The sequence below is a fragment of the Macrotis lagotis genome, chromosome 5, assembly GCF_037893015.1.
Source record: "Macrotis lagotis isolate mMagLag1 chromosome 5, bilby.v1.9.chrom.fasta, whole genome shotgun sequence".
Taxonomy (NCBI): Eukaryota; Metazoa; Chordata; class Mammalia; order Peramelemorphia; family Peramelidae; genus Macrotis; species Macrotis lagotis.
In genome coordinates this window covers 62,829,511-62,841,657 of record NC_133662.1, presented here as the reverse complement: position 1 = coordinate 62,841,657, position 12,147 = coordinate 62,829,511, and the positions used below count along the sequence as shown (strand labels likewise).

Sequence of the window (12,147 nt, the reverse complement as noted above, 5' to 3'; positions counted from 1 at the left end):
GGGAAATGGGTTGTGGTTTTTGTGGGGTTTTTTAAACCCTGCTTCAGCTTCTGTAATTCTGCTTTTCCTGCCCTCTCTCTCATAGAGAGTTAGGAACTGCCCCACTTCTTGCAAGAACCAAAATAAATTTTTAAGTCTTCGCTGCCCCTTTGAGAGGACTCTGAGTAGTCATTTTGGGTTAGGGTCTTAATACCCAGCACAGTCTCAAACATAGTGATGTCGTTTTGGTCTTCTTCGATAATGAAGGACAAGAACCATCCATAGTCTTCCCTTGTAGAGTTATGTAAGTTTAATGTTCTTGATTAATATTTGTTTTCCCCATTTCTGTTTTCCTTTTTATGTCTCGAGTTTTGTATTTGAAGATCAAATTCTCTGTTTAGTTCTTGTCTTTTATTTTTTCAGGAAATTTTATAAGTCCTCTATTTCATTGAACATTCATCAGAATGATTAAGGTGAATTTTGCAGGGTAGTAAATTCTTAGTTGTCATCCAAGGTCCTTAGCCCTATGAAATATATTCCAGGCATTCTGATCCTTTAGTAGTGAAACTGATAAGTCCTGTTTAATTCTGATTGTGCTTTCTTTGTTTTTAAGTTACTTCTTTTTGGCAGCTTGCAGTATTTTCTCCTTTATTTGAGAATTCTGAAGTTTGATAATTCTTGGAGCTTTTATCCTGGGGGTCTCTTTCAAGAGGTGTTCTGTGTATTCTTTCAAGGACTAATTTGCCTTCTTGATATCAAGGCTTTTTAGAGTTTTTTCTTCAGTTAGCTTTTTGTTTGTTTTTGGCAAGGCAATGGGGTTAAGTGACTTGCCCAAGGTTAATTAGTAAGTGTCTGAGGCCAAATTTGAACTCAGGTCCAGGGCCAATGTTCTATCTACCACTTAGCTGCCCCTTCAGTTAGTTTTTGTGTTTCCTTTTCTAGTTGGTTAATTTTCATTTTTACTGAGTTGCCGTCCTTTTCTAGTTAGCCGATTTTATTTTTTGAATTCTTTTTCCAGTTGATTTTATTACTTTTTTATTGTTTTTTGACCTTCATTTTCTTTTCTCCTTTTTATTTAAGGATTTTATTTTGAGTTTTACAAATTTTCCCCCAATCTTACTCCCCCCACCCCCCGAAAGCAATTGTCAGTCTTTACTTTGTTTCCATGTTGTACATTGATCCAAATTGAGTGTGATGAGAGAGAAATCATATCTTTAAGGAAGAAACGTTTATAAAGGATAAGAGATACTAAGATATCTGGGTTTTTTCCCTAAATTTAAGGAATAGTCATTGAACTTTGTTCAAATGCCACAGGTCTTTATCTGGATACAAATGGTATTCTCCATTGCAGACAGCCCCAAATTGTCCCTGATTGTTGCACTAATGGAATGAGCGAGTCCATCAAGGTTGATCATCGCCCCCATGTTGCTGTTAGGGTGTACAGTGTTTTTCTGGTTCTGCTCATCTCACTCAGCATCAGTTCATGTATGATTTTATTACTTTTAAAGGAGTTGATATCTCGTCAGTTTTTCATAATTTTCCTGCATGGATCTTATTTCTTTTTTTCATTTTTCTTCTCTTCTTTGTTTTTTAAAATTCTTTTTTAATTTTTCTATGAGGTTTTGGATTTGAGTCCAATTCATAGACTCCTTTGAGACTTCCCATTTAGGTAATTTGTCATGGCTTTCTGCTATTTTAGATTATTCACTCATTTTGATTATTGAGCTCTGCTGGAATAGAGAGAGAGTATAATCCTGAGCTTTTTGTTCTGGGGTTGGGGTCTGATCCCTGCCTTTTCACTTGCCTGTGCACCAGGTATTGCTTATGCAAAGGTTTGTTTCCTCCTTTATGTCAAGACTTTGCCTATGCAGTGGTTTGTTCCCAACCCAGTCCTGTCTTTTGCCCCCATGTTGTTCCTAGGGTTCAGACATTGGAGTTGGGACCCTCCCTATTTAGCTGCTGGCATCAGTGCTGTTGTCTAACTCCTGGGACCCGGACTGTACTGTGGCTGGAAGCCTCTTGCTGACTTTCCCATTCCCCCACCTAACTGGGCTTTACATCCCCTTCCCCCACAAAGAGACAGACCTTCACTGAAGATCCTCCATGATGTCAACAATTGAAAACTATGTTTCAATCTTTTATTTTTTTGGTGAGGTCTGTAACTTTAATATCTGTGTAGAAACTTCATTTTAATGTTGTATATGGAAAAGTCCAGGAGCATTCTAGGTTCGGACTGCCATATTGGCTCCTCCCTTCTGTCTCAAGGTAGAGAAATTCTGTGAAGTTCTATCAGGGGCTTTAGATCCTTGGAATATTAACAGAAGAGGTAACTGAAGAGTGGAAAACAAAGTTAAGTAACAAATGAGTTACAATTATCTCTGCTATTTATTAGGCTATATCTACTCAGAATCTGTTAGGCTATAGAAATACAAAGAGAGCCAGGGATAATGGTGGAGAAGAGCTGAACCTGGAGTCAAGAAGACTTGAGTGTGGATATGCCCCAGGCAATTTACTAGATGCTTGACCTGGAATAAATTATGTAAACATTCAGGCTCAGTTTCCTTATCTGTAAAATGGTAATAATAATAACAATACCTTTTCCACAAAGTATTGTGAGAAGCAAATGATATAACATGGAGAGTACTTTACAGTCTTTTAAGTGCTATTTTTATTATCACCCTCCAGAATTTATTGTTAAAAAAAACATGTATTCATAAAAAAGTGTAATAATAAGTTCTTGCAGGCCAGGGAATCAGGAAGAAACTCATGTAAGAGGTAGTGGTTGAGTTGAGTTGTAAAGGAATGTAGGGATAGGGAGTACATTCTAGGGCTTAGGAACAAATTATGCAAAGGCACAGACATGAGAGATAGCATGTTGCTGCAGAGAACAGAAGGTAGTTCAGTGGACTTGGAGCAGAGAGTGTGCATGAAGGTAAAGAATGTGTAAGCCCAGAAAGGTAGACCTTGGAGTTAGGTTGAAAAGGGCTTTGAAATTCAATCAGAGGAATTTACATTTGCATTTTATCATAGAAGCAATAGGGTTTTTTTTTTAATAGAATAAGATTTGGTATTGTGAGAGAAAGAGGAAGAAAGGAGGGAGAAAAAGGAGGCGTATATCCAAAATTAATACAATTAATGTTATATAAGTAGTCATTGATTAATTACCTTCATGTGTTCTTTTGAATAATTTAATGCAGACATCTGTTTATACCTTTTCTGTTAAGTACTTCTAAATTTTTGCATCTTATCCATAAATATTTTTTTCAGAAAATTTGTGACAGATGTACTAAGGCAAAACTGTATCTAACAACAGAAGTTAGGATGTATAGAATGTTTTTAGATTTTATTTTTCCATTTTAATATTCTTTTGCTAGTATTTTTCCCTATTTTCTACAATTAAAAATAATATTAAAAATAATCTCAGTACCTTAATTTACCTGCTGTGGATTAATTTTCTATCTTTGTTGCAATAAGTTATTTCAGCATTTTAGCAGCTTTTCCTTTTTGAATGGTGATTATAATTTTTTTTCCTTGCAGATTGACTATACTGGAATAGATGAAAAAGATCCCTGCAATAAGTGTTTGCTCTGGAATGATACAAAGCCTTGCATTTGTGACATAAATTTCACACTGCTACAGCCATTCGAGGTTTGTATTTCAAATGAGTTTGAGTAGAAAAAAATCTGTTTAAATTTATGGTTTTATAATATATGAGCATAATTTTATATTTCATTAATTTTATCCCATGTATAAAAATGCCATTTTTTAGGAAGCTAAAAATATTTTTGTTTGTCTTTGTACATTAGTAATCAGAAGACATTGTATAGCTTTGAAATAATGTGTTCAAATCCAGTTTTCTAAATAATACAGTGATTTTGTTTTTTTCTAAAATGTTGACTAAAAGCTTTATTTAGACTCTTGAGCAAACTCTTGTATTTAAAACTATTTAGTAATAATTGTTACTTGAACTCTCATAATTTTTGTACTGTCTATTTGCCATTCTAATAAAAATACCCCTTTCAATGCAATTTTTATTTTAGAAAGCACATTACTGTCTATCTGTATTACCTTTTTGTTAGAAAAGAATAATTTTTAAATGAAATACTTAAACATTATTGGTCTCATCTGCTTTTAAAAGCATTTGTCACTTGTTATCTTTTTTCTTTCTCTGCTTTTCCATTTCACACCCATTTCATCTGATGATGGGGTTACCATAAAAACAGTCTTCTTTGGAACCAGAATGCAAAGATTATTGGATCTTCCTGTTGGATTGGAGACAGTTTGATCCCCTCTAGTCACTTGAAATTAGAGCTGTGTCATTTTACTGTCCTTTAAGCTAGAACTAAAGAATCTGCCACCTTGTGGCTAATTGATGTTATTGTACCAAAATGAGGGATGGATAATATTAACATTTCAGGAAATAGTTTGAAAAGTACAAATCTATAAAGTTGGCAGGAATTTAAATTCTTTACTGATAATATGTAAACACAACTTATTTTAAAATGTTAATTTTTTAAACAGTAGATATAATTATTAAGAATTTTACATTCTTACTATTGTTAGAGCAGCAAACTTAAGATGAAAGAGAATTGGAAAGTTTTTAAGCCTCCAGTTTCATATTCCTCCCCATTGAAAGAACTTATTCCAGAAATTCTCTTCTGCAAAGGTGATCATTCACAGATTCACTCTTGTGGGTTCTATATTCCATCACAAGCCCAAGCAGACTTTGTGAATTGGACTAAAGTACTGTCAGGTCACGAAAACAATGCAAGTAAGTTATTTTGTCTCAGTATTCATTGGAAGGTGCTTCATTTTTTTTCTTTTATTGAATTAAATTTTCAGTGCTGATTCTAAAATTGAATTATTTTTATAATTTCATTATTATAGTTTTATCACATCATAGTTTCATGAATATTTGTTATCAAATTTCATTGTATAAATTGCAAAAGTTCCTTTAAACAATTTTTTTTCTCCAGAAAGCCAAGGTTTGTATAATTTGACAGTTTTAGGTAGAAAACCAAATTTTTTTTAATATAGGGAAAATGTTAATGGAATATGAGAGAGATTATAACTTAATAATAAATCAACTTAAGCAATCCGTTTTTAAAATCATTTTATTTCAAAGATGACTTTAACGAACATGATAAATACTATTTTATTTTGTTGTTGAAATATAACATTACTTTGTTAATTTACAAATAATCCTTATTTAAGAAATTTATCCAATATACATACTGATGTGAGGAGGAATGGTAATTAGGTTAATACTGAACTTTACTTTAAAAAGTTCTAAAATTCTGAAGAATAAAAGACTTAGCAGCTATTGAAGAATAAAGTAAAACTTTTCTTGTTGGGCTAACTGGGAAGAGTGGCCAGTTGAAATTTTTTAAAAATCGGTAACCACAACACACACACACACACACACACACACACACACTTTTTTTAAGATATTGTTGAAAGTTTGTTTCTATTGCCTCATCATTACATGAATGGTGACCCTGGATCATCAGAAATTCTGCTAGCAGTGCACAGGCTCCCATTGTGGGAAGGCTTTGAATATACTTAGAGGGATAGACTTACATTTGTTTTTTGAGAAATAACCTAGCTTAGTACAGAAAATCTCAGTACCAGTAGGTCAACCACTTTTTAGCCATAGGAAATCATGAAACAAAAATGCAAAATGTCCTTTGTAGTTCCTTTTACTGTAACAGCTGTAATAATAAATAATAAAGTGATGGATACTAAACATCTTGTATAAAAAAGATGTCAGACACATAGCTTATGGACCAAATGTGGTCCACCATACTTCCAAGTGCAGCTTGAACAATATTAAAGTATGATTAGAAAATAATTTAACAAAAGAAATTAAAATACAATAAAACATAACTAATGTTATTATGTGGTTCTCTAAGTCAGTATGCAAACAGTGGGGATCCTTAAGTACTGGTTAATGTGCCCTGTTTCTATTTGAGTTTGGCATTATTGTAGAGCAATTGTAGACCATAACTTTAATATTGGTATGCTAAAGGTGAGATTCTTAGTCATTGGCTTCAGAATAGATATACTGTTTGAGGAAATGAATTATTGAGTTTGATATTCTTGCTCAAGGCAAAAGAAAATTACAGGTATTTGAAAGGATGATTTTTTTTTGAAGAGGCAATTAAAGGAATTGATAGAGTTGGTTTATTGTACGAGATACATCATTTCATGGGACATTTAGTCATTTAATATTGCTGTGCTCCTAATGAGCAGGGGTTTTTTTTTTTGTATTTTTGTTTAAAATTTTTTACTTTGTTCCCAAATATATTCCTTCCCTTCTCCTGGATAGTAAGTCATCTCTTGGAATAAAGAATAAAAAAGAATAGGGAAGTAGTTGAACAAAACTAACAAATCCATCAACTGAGTGTGATTATATGTGTAATATTATCTAGCCTTAGCCTTGAACCTCTGTTTAAAAAAGGGAGACTGGTATATTTTCTCATCTTTGAGGCCAAACTTAGTCATTGTAATTATGCAGCATTCAGTTTTGGTCTTATATTGTTAACATTCATATCATTTGTAGTCCTCGTTCTGCTGTATCAGTTTATAGAGATCTTCCCATGCTTCTCTAGATACTTCATATTCATCATTTCCTAAGGCACAATAGATTTTGTTGTCTGATGAGGATTTACAAATTGCAGGGAAACTGGTTGCTGTTCATGGCCTACCATCTTTTGTGGAGGTTGAATCAGAGAAAGAATATGAAAAATTCTTCACATCCACCAGATAAAATCAATAAATTTGATAACCAGTGTTTTCAGGGCCAAGAGAATATAACTAAAATATGCCTCAGGAGAAAGAAATGAAAGGCCAAAGACTTTTTTAAGTCAATATAGAAAACTCATGTCAAGGTATTGCATACAATTAAAAGAATTCTAACATGATAATTTAAATGAACTGTTGATGCTAAAATGTTGGCTATGACACAGGAATGAACTTTGACACAAATTAAAATCATTTCCTAAAAAAATTGAATTGATGTAAGTCAATTGTCATATCAGGGAGGTCACAAAGGAACCTAGAAATTGCTTCAACTAGCACATATTTGATTTCTTTGCCAAGCAAGAAGATAAAGCAGATAAAATCAACTCTGGTTTAGAATAATTTTCTTTATTTCTAAAAGCAAATAGTTGAAGATTTTAAGCACCATTGCCTCTTAAAACAATGAGAAACACTGGAGGAAGAGAAATTTGAGGAATGCTTGGCAAAAAAACCTCCATTAATAAAATCATCTCAAGGACATTTAAAAATGAAGGTAGAAGAACACCAAATAGGTCAAAATGGAAAAAATATTACTAGATTTTTTTATATTCTTTTTTAAAAATTTAAGGCAATGGGGCTAAGTGACTTGCCCAAGGTCATACAGCTAGGCAATTATAAAGTGTCTGAGGGCAGATTTGAACTCAGGTCCTCCTGACTCCAGGGCCTGTGCTCTATCCACTGCACCACCCAGCTGCCCCTTATAATAAATTCTTTTAACTTGTAAGGATAATGGAGCCAATCAATACACATGTACTACACTGTCACTTTCTTGATGTATTGCATAGAGAACTAAAAATGGCACTGAAGAAAAATAAAGTTACGAAGATCAGCTGGTTTAAACCAAATAAAGACATGTATTAGAGGAGACATAATTATTGACAAAACTGAGAGATCAGTTGTCAAGGAATAAATCTGAAGGGGGGTGGATATAAAAGGTTGGGAAACAACTTAGGGCTTTTATTCCCACTTTCCACCTTTGTAACATTTTTGTGAGAATAATATACAAATGAATTGCTAGCATACTTGATGAATAAGTGAAATTATAATTGATAGACTTTTGTGAATATATCCTACAGCAGACCACATCTTCATAATTACAGAATTCATTAAAAGAGAGAATACAAATGACCACTTATTGTATTTTGTTCCTAGGTATTGGATATAGAGAATGAAATAATCCCTACTCGTTAAGAAGCACAAAACATATATATAAATGCATAAAATGAATAATTCAAATGTATACAAAACTAATTCAAACTAGTTTGGGAAGTAGAGAACCTGCATTTGGAGAAATCAGTAAAAACTTCATGTAGAAGTTGCTGCCAGAGTTGCCTTTTGAAGGGAAAAAGGGACTTTAAGAGGCATACGTAGCAGGGAATCTCCAAAAATGGACGGTAGTTCACAAAAAGGTATGGAGATGGGACATGGTGAAGTCTTGAGGAATAATCGGTCAACAAGAACTTATTAAGGACCTACCACATGCCAGGCACAGTTGTAAAATATCCTGTGGTGATTAGGAGAGTAAATCATTTAGGAAAGTATAAAAAGACTGCCTTGCTGTAGTGAGAACCAGTTGAGATTATGTAACAAATCTATAGTGAACCCAGTTATCACAGTTTTCACAATTTTCAGCAACTTGGGAGTCTTCTCAGGTCAATTTGATAAGGCATGATTAGTGATAGGGTGCAGGCAAGCAGGTAAGGGTATTTAAGCAGAGAGAGGATGGTTGAACTGATTCACTAAGCAGTTGAGACAGGAAAGGAAGGAAAATTCAGCAAGAACAGGGATGATGACCCAGGAAAGAACCTAGAGGTGAAAAGGTTAGAGGTCAAAGACAAAAACAAAATGTTAGAGTTTGTGAGACAGAGAAAGAATGTGAGAAAAAAGTTATGAGTTAAAAAAAATATCGGGGTTCATGGACATAGATATGGAAAATTTGTAGTTCGTGTCAAGATTAAGGGTTTGTGTGTATAGTTAAGGTGGGGAAGAGATGTGGATTATGGGGATTGAATAGATTAAAGAATTGGGAATTTAGGGTATGTGAGGTGGTTTATTATGCAAGGTGAAGATTCCAAATATGAGCTGCAAACTAGGCTCTGAACTCAAATGAGAAAGGAAAAAGAACATTCTGAGAATCAGAACAGAAAGAGAAGTCCAGTTTGTGAGGATCACAAAAGGCTGAAGGGGAAACAGTGTGGTTGTATAGATTGAGGCAAGGCTTTAAGTGTCAAAGAGAGGAATTTGTATTTGATCAAAGAGACAATAAGGAGCTCTTGGAGATTATTGACTAAGGGATTGCCAGTAAGAAATGTGCCTAAGAAAAATCATTTCTCTGTCACAGATTCCTAGACCCTTTTCTATCTGCTCATGGTTATTATCTTCATTTTGGATGCCTTCCAACATATCAATATCATCCTTAAATTGTGGCACTAAGAATTGAACACAATGCTCCAGACATAGTCTGATCAGTTTAGTGGGAATTGTTATGCCCTTATTCCTGGAAGCTATATCTCTCTTAACGCAGCTTATATTTTCCCATATCATTTTGCTCATTTGTTTTGGATTTTGCAGTCTATTAAAATCACTAGATTTTTCTCATCCTGTGAAATTTTTTTTTTCAATCTTGACTCTGTTATTCTGTATGTTATCTTATTTCTCACAGGGGTGTGTGGGGCTATTTAGGGAAGAGACTAGCACCTCTGATGTGAGGGCTTGCCAAGTTTTTTTCAAGGCTTCTCATCCACCTTTGGCATCTACCAGGCTCTCAACTCTCATCCGCTGTTTCAGGAAGCTGTAGCATGCATAGTGGCTGCATCCCAGTAAAACAATCATGACAGAGAGCTACACCAGACTGAGGGTAACTGACATGCCTCAAACTTGTTGATGAGTTAGGGTAATATCTTCCCCAAGCAAAGGAATCATGGAATGGACAAAAGAGAACAATTCTTTCTAATAAAGGCAGCAGAAGCAGGTGCTATGGAGTTAACGATTTCATGTTCATCCACTACATCATGAGCCATTGCTGATTGTGTTGACTTTTATAGTGCCATTGGACTTCAGTGATTCCAGAAGATAGCATATGTGCAACGCTGCCTCACTTAAATCCAATTCACTATCAAATCAGGATATCTCCCCAAGTTGTCACTGGTCTTCTTTGGAAATGAAGGACAAACAATGGTGTTTCTTCCACAATTTGATTGGCATTGATAACAGATATTAAATAATCCACAGTTTAACATTCCCTGTAATTCACAACTGGAGATTACCTTCCTAGTGAAGATTGGACAACCCATAACATTTAGCCATCTGGGTTATATATTTTCCACCACTGGCTTCTTCTGAATGACACTAAATCTCTAGACATCCTTAAACTATACAACTATACTCATTGTACTCTCGTACCTCCAATCTTAATGGGAGAATCAGAATACACTTTTTTTTTCTCTCGTTGCCATTACCAGACTCCTACCCCCATCATTCAGTATCATTTTCTCCTTTGGAGTCCATTCTTTCAAATATACAACTACTGGTTTCTGGGACATTTTTCCTCCTTTTTCAGTGAATTCATTGTCTTTCACTCAGTCCCAATTCTGTAACCCAAATTCTTCCTTCATATTGGGGACTTCAATATATTTGATGATACTGCCTCAAATACTCTTCTCAGTTCTTCAAGCTACTTAATTCCCATGACTATATACCTCTGTTCCATCCCAGCTGCATACAGGGATTAATTTATTCTTATCATTATCTTTAAGTGTTCCATCTCCATGTTCAAGAAATCTGAAATTCTTCCATCTATTCATAAATCCACAGAATGGGTATTACATAGGACCTGAGTAGACATTTAGTTTAACTCAAAACACACACGCACGCACGCACACACACACACACACACACACACACACACACACACACACACACACACACACACCACAAAGCTTCTATTTGAAGAGGTCCAAGGAGGAAAACTTAAAACTATTTTTTGAGGCAAACCCTTCCACTTTTCCACTGTTGTAATTCTTTCCTGAAATTGAACCTAAAGTTGCCTTTGCAATTTATTTCCATTTGCCCCTGATTTTGAGTTTTGGAATCAGATGGAACAAATCTACCTCCCCTTCCACATGTCAGCCTTTCATTTATTTGAAGAAAGCTACCATGTTTCCCCTTTATAACTTTTTTTTTGGCAAGGCAATGGGGTTAAGTGGCTTGCCCAGGGCCACACAGCTAGGTAATTATTAAGTGTCTGAGACTGGATTTGAACTCAGGTACTCCTGACTCCAGGGCCGGTGCCCCATCCACTGTGCCACCTAGCCCCCTTTTAAAACTCTTAAACCTGTACCTCATCCTTACTACATCTCTCTCCTTACTGAGCTATTAAGGTTGACTAATTGGTGTCCCTTCCTCCCTCTCTTCCTTTTTCTTACTCTAATCTAGCCCATAGTGCCACCAAAAGTATCATTCTGTCACCTCCCTATTCAGTAAACTCCAAAAATCCTATTACCTCTAGGATTTTCAGATATAAACTGGATTGTCATTTGTGATCATAAAACTTAACATGTTTTGATTCTTCAGCAATCTAAGTTCAACTTGACCACTTTTTGCTTTTTTTTAGTTTTTTTATATATTGCTCCTATGGTTGGGTTAAAAATGAAATGACTGAGGAAACAAACTTCTTATTAACCAATGTGTGCCAATTACATAACAGGTCCCTCAGCTTTGGCACTGGACCTAGAAAAAAGGGGGAGACAAATTTTTCTGTACTGAAAACAACCAAATAAGAACAAATAATTAAAAGGATATAAAATTAGATAATATGATTTCTAATTGGAGGAAAAATTAAGAACTTTTAAAGCTGGGAGGAAGAGAGTTGAATAGGTACATTTATCTGAAATCAGAAAAATTAGGTGTACTATGTTTCCCGCCTACCCTTCCCCAAGTGTTTAAATTCCATCAAAGGACCATGGAAACAATAATTAATTGACCAGTATGAGGCCAGTTTTCAGATAAGACATATGGGGTTTTTTGAGATATATAATTGTGAGAAAACTCGTGACTTTAATACTTGGACCTGACCAGGTGTCTGGTCAGTATAACCTAGTCCTTAGTTAAAAGTCTCTAGGCAGCCAGTAGAGGTGCTCCAAGTTTCCCAGTCACACAGGGCTAGGTTCAAACAACACAACAGTTTTCCTCACAATTTTCATAATTGAATAGTTTTTTCATAAGGCAGAAATTGAACTAGACCCAAAATTGGATAGAAAGGGAATTGAACTAGCTCCAGAATTGATTCACAAGATGGAGTCATTGAGGTCCACTCAATTTTCCCTATCACTTTCTGTACTAATTTCCTCACTTCCCTTCATATATGAT

General features: G+C 34.8%; 1 protein-coding gene across 1 annotated transcript in view; it reads left to right on the top strand.

Annotated features, from left to right (window-relative positions):
- The window catches only part of TMEM30A (transmembrane protein 30A), a 56,934-nt gene that overhangs the window by 29,180 nt on the left and 15,607 nt on the right, over positions 1–12,147 (top strand). Inside the window, exon 2 of the mRNA XM_074237336.1 lies at positions 3,517–3,627. Within this exon, the coding sequence (XP_074093437.1) occupies positions 3,517–3,627 (111 nt within the window). The remainder of the gene's footprint in view (positions 1–3,516; positions 3,628–12,147) is intronic.